This window comes from Lemur catta, chromosome 9 (genome assembly GCF_020740605.2).
Source record: "Lemur catta isolate mLemCat1 chromosome 9, mLemCat1.pri, whole genome shotgun sequence".
Taxonomy (NCBI): domain Eukaryota; kingdom Metazoa; phylum Chordata; class Mammalia; order Primates; family Lemuridae; genus Lemur; species Lemur catta.
In genome coordinates, this window is record NC_059136.1 from 64,798,694 (window position 1) to 64,810,793 (window position 12,100).

The 12,100-nt window shown below is 37.3% G+C and overlaps 1 protein-coding gene across 4 annotated transcripts in view; it reads left to right on the forward strand.

Annotated features, from left to right (window-relative positions):
- RUNX1T1 (RUNX1 partner transcriptional co-repressor 1) overlaps positions 1 to 12,100 on the forward strand; it is a 138,941-nt gene that overhangs the window by 71,522 nt on the left and 55,319 nt on the right. For 3 of the 4 annotated variants that reach the window (XM_045561941.1, XM_045561942.1, XM_045561943.1), the window contains 2 exons: positions 7,644 to 7,781; positions 9,879 to 10,120. In XM_045561941.1, coding sequence (XP_045417897.1) covers positions 7,644 to 7,781; positions 9,879 to 10,120 — 380 coding nt within the window. Of the gene's footprint in view, positions 1 to 7,575; positions 7,782 to 9,878; positions 10,121 to 12,100 lie in introns of all 4 variants that reach the window. The other variant, XM_045561944.1, reaches the window with a different exon arrangement.

Sequence of the window (12,100 nt, forward strand, 5' to 3'; positions counted from 1 at the left end):
CCTCTCTAGAGTGTTTACCGTGTCAGACATTTGGGCAAGCATGTTATATATATTATCTGAGTTTATTCCCACAACACAGGGGTTGAAAAGTATGGCCAATTTTACGTAGGTGATGAGAGAGCTGGCATTCAAATCCTAGTCTCTATCTGAAAAGCCCAAGCTCTTTGTGACTATGATAGTGCAAATGAAATCACTGAGGCATAGAGCGAAAATGTGAAGAGGGCCTATGAGGGAACTTTGGGGGGAAAATGCCAGTAGTTATCGCAGAGCAGGAGAAAGGGGAGCCCTTAGAAGAAACTGAGAAGCAGATAAGAAGGCCAGAGAAAGGGAGGGTTAGACTCGTGGAATCCTGGGGACACTAATGGTTCAAAGGGGAAGGGAAGTGGTGAACAGTGTCAGATGCTACAGAGATGCCAGATAAAGGATGCATATGTTTCTTGTATTAATAATGAAGTGGCAATTGAGAAGATTTTCTGTGGAGGTTGGGGATATCTTGATATTACATTTCAGGGTTATTTTAGTCAGATTCTTTGGTTTAAGTGAAAATTAACTGAAACTAGATTTTATGCAAAAGAGGGATTAACCAGGATCTGTAGAAGGTTTGGAATATGCAAATTATAGGAATTTTAAAGATGCAGTCAGTCCCTAGGATCCACTAGGGTGAAGAATTTTAGTTACCACTACCAAGATGATCTCTTGTCACTTTGCTTCTTTCCTTCTTCTTTCTGTTAGTTGCCACTTTTTTTTTTCCCCCTTTGAGATAGGGTCTCACACCATTGCCCTGATTAGAGTGCAGTGGCATTATTATAGTTCATCGCAACCTCAAACTCCTGGGTTCAAGCCATCCTCCTGCTTCAGCCTCCCGAGTAGCTGGGACTACAGGCACACACCACCACGCCCGGCTAATTTTTTCTATTTTTGGTAGAGATGGGGTGTCACTCTTGCTCAGGTTGAAGTTTCCACCTTTTGTACTGCAGACCTGCTTTCTAGATGGAGAGGGCTGTAGATGGTGCAGTTTTATACCTCTGGAGAGGGGGATTGTTTTTCTTTTCTCAATTCTGAATATAAAAATCTGGGAGAAGGACTGAGATTGCTTGTCATGGACTAAGTGCTGTGCCTAAGCCTGTCATTGGTTTCTTGGGTACAATGTCATGAAAGAATATGATGACTCCCAAGGTAATTTTAAGATTAGAGGGAATGACAGTTCCCAGTACAGGGAGAGAAACATTCTAGGCAGACAATCTCATAGATTTCCACTGCTAGTGCATGAAAGATGGAATGGAAAATGAGGAAGCATAAAAAGTGAATGGATTGCTCTTTTAAGAACCTGGGCTGTGAATGAAAATTCTAGTGAGTGTTTTGGTGGTACCTGAAGAGGGAGAATTGGATGTTGATTGTAAATTTATTTTATAGCCAAATCTTTGATGGAGATTTAGTAATGAGTATTGAAAATATATTTATTTATAAACAGGAAATAGATGTTAATTTTAATGTTAATGGGAGTGAAATTACTGGGCAGACATTCTTGTGGACATTGAAATTTATGTGAACAAAGGAAGACCAGTTATAATCACTAATTTTAGAATAATTTTTGGTGGTCACTTTATTATCAAATATATGTTCTCTCAGTAGTTGTCTTTGTGTTTTTGGTGATCATAAGTCATATCTATAGAAGGAAACCAGAGAATATTAGCATTTCCAAAGGATCCTTGGGGCCATGCAATCCAACATGCTTGATTTTATAGATAAGAAAAGTAGAATCCAAACAAGTGGAGTGAAGTAATTATAGATACAGCAACCAACAGTGCCTATCAAAAGAAAAGGGACTGTTTCCTCATTGGGTCTCTGTTTGGAAAGTGAGGAAGTTTTTTCCAGAACTTCTCCCTTCTTGGCCCATTGTCCAGAATTGGATCACAGTATCCACCTCTGAAACCTGCTACTGATGAGGGGGATGTGAGAACCTGATTAATGTTAACCAAGGAGGATCTGCCCCAAAAAATTGTGGGCAGAGGGTGAATACCTGAATAAAATCAGGGCATTTTCCAGCAAGGAAGAAAGCAGCACAGGTTGTTCAGTAGGAGCTCAACAGTGTCTGCAACATGGACTAAGCTAAAGAGTTTATATTTTATTCCTTGGACAATGGGACTCTCCTGAAGGTTTTAGATCAGAGAATAGATAAGCTCATATTTGTATTTCAGAAATAACACTACTCATCAAACATCTGTGGTCTTTGTTTGTGCTGCTATAATAAAATACCTTAGACTATAGTTTATAGTTTAGGGTAGTTTATAAACAACAGAAATTTATTTTTCACAGTTCTGGAGGCTGAATCTAAAGTCAAGTCCCAAATCAAGGCACTGGCAGGTTGGGTGTCTGGTGAGGGCCTGGTCTCTGCTTCCAAGATGGCGCCTTATTGCTGGAATGCTGTGTCTTCACATGGTGGAAGAGATGGAACGGCAAGAGGGGCCTGTGCAGCTCTCTCCAGCCCTTTTGTAAGAGGCTAATCCCATCTGTGAAGGTAGAGCCCTCATGACCAAATCACTTCCCAAAGGCCCTACTTCTTGATACTGTTACACTGGTGATTAAATTTCAACACGGGAATTTGGGGAAACATTCAGATCATAGCACCTATAAGACATGAGGTGAAAAGTCATTCTTACAATTGCCTAAACTATATAAGTTGGTTGCAGAGTTGAACTAAATTTCATCTCCAGGATCTTCCCATATTATCTGCATTCCATTGTCTTTCTATGTATTTCTAAGCTGTTGGTGGTGTCTGTCTGTCTTTTGTCATGAAATTAGGGGTGATATCTTTGAACTGGCTATAATATAGGAAATGGATTTCTAAAAGTTAGAAGTGTAACCATCCTTCCTATGAGAACCATGATTATACATATTTATTAAGTATCCTCCTAAGGAGGAATTAAAAAAAACATGTTGCTGTGAAGTTGCTTACCATTTTCATTGTTTGGAGTGTTTGGGTGTGTAATACATCTATACAACCATCATACAGACAGGCTGTGATAAATGCTGAAGGAGAGGCAGAGGTAATGTGATGTGGTTGGTTTCCAGGGCAATTTAGGAGAGCTGTAAGGGGATGTGTGATCTCTAATGGCAGTGAAGGATGTGCAAGATGGGACAGATAATTTTAGATGAGGGAAACAACAGCATGAAAAAGAGAGGTAGAAAAGCCAAGGAATACCAAGGTGCCCTATATTGGTAGAGCCTAGACTTGAGGGAAAGGCCAGGGATGGTTCATGGGGAAAGTGGCACAGGAGAATGGAGCTCACACCTGTTGGTACCTGATATGAGTAGACAGCATGCTAAGGTCTTAAACATACTATCTCATTAATCTCTCACCACATACATCCCTATGAGGGACAGAGGATTGCATTGGCATTTTTCTGATGAGGGACTGAGGCTCAGGATAATGAACTTGCCTGTGGGCTCACTACTAATGGGTTGAGGGAGTCAGTATTTGAAACCAAGTCTGTCTTGGTGAGTTCTTCTGTTATGCCAAATATCCTTCTACTCTGTCGTTTCATCATGCTTAACACGTGAGCATTTGACTCTCATTCTCAGGCATCGTTGAAGGGTTCTGAGCAGAAACAGACATTACCTGAGTGCTGATGAGGGAAATGTGGGGGCTGGGTGGACTGCAGAAGTGGCTGTCACTGTTGTTTTACTCTGTGGACAGTCTTTTGTAACATCTCACCCACAGACGTTGGAGTCACTAAATGGCATCATTGTCAGAACTATATTTGCCATCTTTCCCAGTGAAATAAAAATTAAAATCCTATACCCAACTTCATTCCTCCCTAGCTTCCATCTTTCTTATTCCCTGTGTGTAACAGTACCTCCCTTCCACTTGGGCTTATCATCTTTAGTGGGTACCTTCTGGTTTCCTTAACTAACACTTATTCAAGTATGACTAACTCCAGACTAATTGCCAATTGCCCAAAAAATTCCTCATATTCCATAACACCTCTGAGACTTCTAATATAATTGACCTGATGAACTCTGATAGAAAAAGATGTACCACCTACAAGTACTGAACTTGCTGTCTTTCTATACTAGTCTTCTCTAGAATGGTATGTAAACCAGGAAAATACAGAATATCTATTTTTAAGACTTTAAAAACACATCTGGAACTATTTGAACTAACTAAAAGTAAAATAAGTGCCATGGCAGATTATGCCATACCTTTTCTTTTTACTTCAAAAAAAAAAAAAAAAGGAAATGGAAAACATACCACTTCTAGAAGGCCCTAACATTGAACTGGATATTGAAATGGTATTGGTAATGTATTTATATATGCCACATTTTCTTCCATGCATCAGCCATCTTTGGTACATATGTGCTGGATGTTTGCCATGTGACAGAAGTGTTACTGCAGAGGGAAGATTGTCTTGTTTAGAAGTGCTATGAATCATTAAGGTAGAAGGAAAGTCAACCATTTGTTGTTATATTTACCTTCCCTCCTTTATCTGATAGCGATTGTTTTTTTCTTTTTCTTTGATTTTTTATCATTTTGTGTCAGTCTCTGAGTAAATGTCAGAATTCCCCTACAGCAACTCAAAAATAGAAATCACATACCAGAACAGTATAATTTCCATGAACTTAAAAAATTATGTAAGAAATATTGTAACCTAATACTGGTTTTACCACATCCTCTAATTTGAAAGGAGTGAAATGCTTCTGTGGTTAAATCTGAGCTCATGTGCTGTTTGCTATAAAAGTTTCAGGAATATATATTTCAAAAAAAATTTTTTTTAAATAATCCAAAACAAATGCAACAGAACTCAGCATACTTGAAACACACTTTCCGGATTTATCTTAAATCTCTCTGTTTCAGAGGGTTTGTGTATTTGTATGGATCAGGCCTGGCCAGTTATTTCACCATCTTTCTCCATCCTGAACTGATTGTGCTGAACAGCCCAGAATGAGTTACATATGGTCCCACTTTGTCTCAGTTTGTAGGACCTCTGGGTTGGAACTCCATTTGATCAGAGTGAAGCTAACTGTCACAAAGATTTGGCTAATGTCAAAACCCTAAACATATACACATATGCATGTATTCTGGTTAGAATGTTTATATTCCTTCTAGAAGTAGTGATGTTTTTGTATGCATTGACTCAGTAGTCATTTTTTCTAAAATATCGATGACATTTTAAGAATTAAAAAAAAATTATCTACTGATGATGATGTTGATGTTCTGGATAGGAGTCATGTTATTAATACAAATGTGGACCAAAACCAGATGTTCAAAACATTTTTCAAACCAAAATTATGAATATATCAAAAATCTTTCTAAAATTGGGAGAGAAGAAGATAGAAATATTATACAAAGGTTTTCTTAAATACAAACTTAAGTCTTTAAGTTTGAAGAGGTTTGAAACACATTGTCAACTTCATAGTTTATTTTCTTTTTTTCTTAACGTGGGGTGTTTAGAAAAGAAAAATGGGTTCAGATATGTTTTAAAGTGTAGATGCTGCTCCTTAACTGTATGGTAGGGGCTGTGCCGTTAAGGTTCAGCTTGTCTCTGCAGAGGTACAGGAAGCTGTTGAGGGTAACTTGCTCCCCCTTCAGGCTCTTGCCTATTTATTTTGTTCTTTTCCCTCTTTTCTTCTTTTTCCTTTTATTGCTTTATTTATTTTTTCATTACTCCCACTTCCCCTTCCCCCTCCTGCTCTTCCTTTCTCTGTCTGTGCAACCACGTGCTTCAAATCTGTGTATCTGGACTGCCTTCTCTCACAGTTCCCTGTGAGTGTTAGCAGAATGAAAACCAGATGGACCAGCAGTTCCCACTGTTATCTCCCAGCCGACTCTGGCAAGCCTCCCTTTCTCCCTCCCTCCCTGGCATGACAGAAATATTTGCCTTTATTTAGGGAGACTTGTATTTGCTGCTGTACCTCTTCCCTCAGCTGCAACATAAGCGGAAAGCTATTTATTCCCTTGTTGCTGAGGTTGGTTGAGGTGAGTAGAATGTGCAATGAATTTAACTATTGAAGAAGCAGTTTTAAGCCTGCCTAACTTCGGTATTTTTCTAGAATAAGTTTTCTGGAATAAGTTACTGATACTGGTTGTTAAATGTTCTGGAATAGCAATAGGAAGACAAGTTTTTAGCAATAAGATAAAGGTACAAATGCTCTCCATGTGTGCCTCTGCCATCATTTCACTCAGACACTCAGAACACTTTTATTCACGTTCACTGTTATTCGACCAGCAGTAGAGATTAAGAACTAGAGACCCTGATACTACTAAGTAGATCATCATACAAAATGGTCTTAATAGAATGATTATTTTCATTCTTTTATTACATTTACTCTAAAATGATATCAACATTGTTTCAACTTTCAAATGTTATGTTTTATTACATTATTGCAACCCAAGTCTTAAAAAATTGCTTTGAACAAAGGTGAGGTAGGTTTGGAATCGTGATACTAGTAATTTGGGTTTTTCATTTTCTTTTAATAACTGACTTAAGTAATTTTGAGAATTTCTCATTATGGTGGTTATCATAATATTTTAAAAGGCTTGTTCTTTTTAAATAGTGTACGTTACTTTACTTTTCTAAAAGTCTAAGTGTGAAATATTTGTGTCTAAGGATGCAAGAGGTGCCTCAACATTTTTTGGAGGGGTGTGTGTGTGCGTGTATGTATGCACTTGTTTGTAGAAAATTGGATCTAAAGAAACAAACAAAAATCTGTCATTTTTCTTGGTGATCTGTTGCTTTGATAAGTAGATTAAATTGAGAAAAACACTTCAAAATTTGAAGGGAAAAGTATACTTAAGAGAAAACAGTTCTGAAGTACAAATGTCCATATTGGGTAATCAGGAAATTTCTCCATGTCTGTCACATATTCATTGGGAAAAAAAGAGTGTCTTTAGTTCTTTTTAGTTCTCATTTTGGGACTTTCACATCCTTACTCTTTTTTTTTTTTTTTTTTTACCTTACTCTTGTCTGAGATTATTAATTTGAGTATTGGGCTCATATTTTTAAAATGGCAGATCATAAATTCACACATTCTAAGTAAGTAATAGCTTCACTTCATCGTGTAATGTATAGCGTGTAGGTAGTGGTGATTTTTAAAACAGGGCAGAAAAATTGAAGTGAGAGATATGTCTGGGAAACACAACCTGCTTCATCTAATAGGCTAGAAAACTGAAGATAGAAAGGGGATAGCAGGTGTTATAGAAAATCATCACAAAGAGCCAGCTCCTACCAGTATCTCACCTGCGTAACAGACTTCAGGTTTTTGTTATTTCTGAGCTGTCATGAGGGGTTCATTATCATCCTACTTCCTCATCTATTTTCTACCTCTTGCTAACATTGGCTTCAGCTTCCAGTGAAGTTGTGCTGTTGCATATAACACTACCAAGGTAGCATCTGCCTAAGCCAGAAATAACAATAGGATATAATATAACCTAGTTACAAATGGGGTCCTGCCATCTGTGCTACACCTTCTTAAGTGGAGTTTAGATGATAAAATCCTGATTTAAACTTTAGTAGATAAGCATATTTTATTGATAGAAGATGTTACATTTCTTCTGTTCACTTGCTTTTAAAAAAGATAAACTCCACTTGAAAATCTGAGGTGCTTAAGGAGTAAAATAACATGTTCCTGGTGGCATCCTCCAGATCGTACTGAGAAGCTCTCCACAATGCCAGACTCACCTGTAGATGTGAAGACGCAATCTAGGCTGACTCCTCCAACGATGCCCCCTCCCCCAACTACCCAAGGAGCTCCAAGGACCAGTTCGTTTACTCCAACGACGTGTAAGTACTCATTGCAGTCTTTGGGGTTTTGGTGTTAGAGTTTAAATTAGATTTTTTTTGTCTGCAGATGAAAACTCAAGGGAAAATAAGATTCAGCATCAATGTATTATGAAGAAATGAAGCAAAAAAAAAAATTGTTTTCCAGTAAGTAGGTATGAGCACAGAAGTATCATAGCTTAGGTGTAACTTGTATGACTACCAATATTTGCCTTCCTTTCATTATTGCTTCAATGTTGTAGTCTGCTATGATTTTAGCAAATTATTTGTTCTGTAACTCCAGTTGTTGCCACTATAACTTTTAATTCATCTTGATGTGGAGCACATTAGTTTGTTCTGTTTGACTTGGGACATGGAAATATGCTATAATTATTTCTAGGTTATTTCTGATCTTCTAATACTGCTTTCTTTTATTTCAAACTGTTACATATAATGTTAAAATCTAACATCTTTAAGTAAAGAGTATTGCTATATGCAACAGTCTCATACAGAAAACTGTGAAATAAGTAGCATCTTCCTTGACTTGAATCTGTCAGACTTTTATTCTCCCTTGGCTTGAGTCTCGTGTTTTAGTCCATGGAAGGTATTGTTTTCTGTATTGTCTAAGGAAGGGACAGAACATTCTGACAGAATTGCAACTTCCCTCTCTTTCCTGTATATTTCAGTAGAGCTAGCGGCTAACCTTGTTTTAGTCAATCTCAAAGTCCTGGTTAGAATTGTCATCAAGGACTTGTGAAACTAATATGTATTATATGTTGCAGATATTTCTACATATAGACCATGTGCCATGAAATCCATATGAATGAAAAATAACTAACAAGCAAAAATAGATCCATGGGACTAGAAGGGATCCGCAAAGTACCCATTCCAGGCTTATGCAGTGTTGCATTGCCATTTAAAAGATCTTTCTAAACGTGTAAGGAGCAGGCAGCTGTGCTTTATGTGCCAAGTTGTAACCCTGTGATCTTATATTTGGTTTGTTGTTACCCAAAGCCACGGTGATACGCATGTGTCTCTTGTGAAATGTCCTGATCAGGCTAGTATTCCTTGACAGGTTACTTTGCTACTCATTTGGGACAAGAGAACCATTTTGTTATCTTAAAATGAAACTTTTAAGAATAATAGGGTCCTTAAAACATCTTCTAACTATTGTGAGAGATAGTTTATCAAAATTATATTTAAAAATGGGTTTGACAAAGATCAGTTTGTCAAATTAATTGACTTAACGTGATAAAATCAATGTTTTCCTTGGTGAGAAATATGCAGATTTTTAAGCCTAGATCTTATGGATTATCATCTTTTTTGTTTTTATTTATTTTAATTGACATGTAATAATTGTACATGTTTATAGGATACAGAGTGGTGGGGATTATCATCTCAATGTTCAAATACATTTTACCAGAAATAAATTTACTGAATTTCCACCAATCTGTGCTCTTGGTTGACTTGAGGTGTCCCCTTTCGATTTCTTGAAATAACCCCTTGATAAACACCATGTCCATTTTGGCTTTGTATGAAAAATTTTCATTTTCCCCAATGAAATGGTTAAGAAATAGGAGGGGGAGAAAATAGCCTCCTAATTGGGTAGTGGAAGGTTAAAACTTGAAAGTCCTATTTCTATAAACACAGCTGTCAGTTGTGTGTACAAAACATGATTAAAAATGTTCACTGATAAATTTAGTCTCCACGAAATGTACACTTTCTCTAGGGGAGCAGTTTAGAAAGGAATAGTCCTGTTATATTGCTGTAAGCCCGAGACAAAAGGCTGACATCCCAGGCTGTCTGTTCTGCATTTGAAACATTTCAGGTGGCTGGCATATGTGCACGTGGGAGGCAGGGCTGGCTCTGCGTTACAGCAGGCCCCATTTATTGTCAGCTTCTGTGCAGAACGCCGTCGCTCAGTAAGAGGAATAGACCCATTTAGTTATGGAGTCCCTGGGAATGTGGTAATCCTATAAAGTCAAAGCATTTTGCAAAAAGTCTCAACATTTTTAATATTACAAAACTCCTAGATTTAAAGGGAAGGAAACTTGGTGGCAATCTCCTTGTGCGTGTTCTCTGTGAATTTATACTTTCCTTCTGATTTTGTGCCCTTGACAGTAACTAATGGCACGAGCCATTCACCTACAGCCTTGAATGGTGCCCCCTCACCGCCCAATGGCTTTAGCAACGGGCCTTCCTCTTCTTCCTCTTCTTCTCTGGCTAATCAACAGCTGCCCCCAGCCTGTGGCGCCAGGCAACTTAGCAAGCTGAAACGGTTCCTTACTACCCTACAGCAGTTTGGCAATGACATTTCACCAGAGATAGGAGAAAGAGTCCGCACCCTCGTACTGGGACTGGTGGTAAGCAAATAGAAATTAACCCAATTTTCTGGGGTAAGGGAGAGTGTGTGGGGGAGATTCAGAAACATAGACCCCCATTCTCACAGCTATTGTGTTATAATAGTTTCTGAAGACTGTGTGCAAATCTGGTTCATTCTGTAATAACAAAGTTTAAGTTTTGCATCATGTATTGATCCCCACCATAGATTCTTTTGCTGTTTTACTCATAAAGATAATGGTTATATAAGTTTGGTGTTATCTTGGCCATAAACGTGTGTGTGTATATATACATATATGTGTGTATCTATACATGTGTGTATATATCTATGTTCATATATATGTGAGTGTGTGTATGTATATGTGCGTGTGTATTTTTTTCCAATATTTTAATAAATATGTTCTCCCAGTATTGCTGTTGGCTTTCAGGAATGACAGAATGGTTTTGTTCTGTTGATTCACTTAATCTAATTGGGTGCTCATTTAAAATTAGTTGCTCTGGGGAATTTTTGTTACTGGCCTAGACAAACAAGAATTTATAACAAGTAACCCATTCTTCTTTTACGTAGTTTCATTTTTAAGGCTAATAACATTAAATTTTTTTTATTGTGGTAAAATATACCTAAAGTTTACCAAGTTAAAACCATTTTTAAGTGTACAGTTCAGTGGCATTAAGTGCATCCACATGATTGTACAGCCGTCACCACTGTCCATCTCCAGAACTTTTTCATCACCCCAAACTGAAACTCTGTACCTGAAAAACAATAATATCTTATTCCTCTTTACCCCCAACCCTTGGTAGCCACTAATTGTTTTTTTTTTAATCCAAATCTTTGTTATAGATAGAACTATTTAAGCCATTAGTTTGAGAACAGAACTGTTGATTTTGGTACATTCTACTACTTATTCTGTACATTATCACACTGGAAAGTAGAACATATATCCCCTTTTTGCACTGTAAGTTACTTTTACATTTGTTGTGACTTTTTATAGAAGTGGAGAATTTTCTAGCATTTAGGAAGGCTATTTTCTCATAGTAAACTGGATCATGGAGAAGCTGAGTCGTATATTGAATCCTTTCATCATCCAGGCTCGTGGTAGGACTAAAGATGATAGGTAACAGTTTCCTTTGTCTTAAAGTAGATCATGTATTTTTACTGTGTGGACCTGTCATGGTCAAAGCCATACCAGTTGTGTTTTGCAAAATAAGTCCTAGAATTAGAAGGCTGGGTGAGATACTATCGCAGAAGACATTCTTCAGATTACTATGTCCCACATTTGACAGAGATTTGCAATTTAATTCTTAACCATTAGCTGCCTCTCCTCACTCTAAGAACAAGAAACTTTCATTTCCCACAATCTATCAGCCCCACCTTGTACACCTTCAGGACAGGAAGGGGACTTGACAGAGGTGTGTCAGCGTACTTCAGGTACTTTCACTTACCATTTCCTTTTTATTCATTCTTGAGTTTTACACAATAGGTTTTTCAACATGTAAATAAGTTAGATAAAAGAACCACAAAGTAAATCCAAAGCAATATCAAGTAAATGGTGAATATGTGGTTCCATAACTCAAAATGTAGAAAAATTTGGTAGCTTTACTTGGATTTCTCCATATTAAGTGGCATACTTCTGAATGAAATACATTTAACAAATAATTTATTTATCCACAAACCTTAGAAAAGTAAAGGGAAGATATTAATGGTGCTTGCATATAATGGGGAGTGACTATTTGTCAAATGAGTGAATGAATGGAGAACAGATCTTTTAAGCCTTTGACTATAGATTATTTTATGTAATTCTTAGAACTACCCTCTGAATGATTTTTTTTTTTTTGAGGGAAAGATTTTTATACACATTTTACACATGGGGAAACTGAGGTTTACAGAGGTTAAGTAAAATAACAAGGCCACCCAACTGGGGTGACAGACCTGTGACTGATTTGAACTAGGTACTGCATCATAATGAATCACATCATGCTGCTATTTAGGTGGAGTTAAGAAG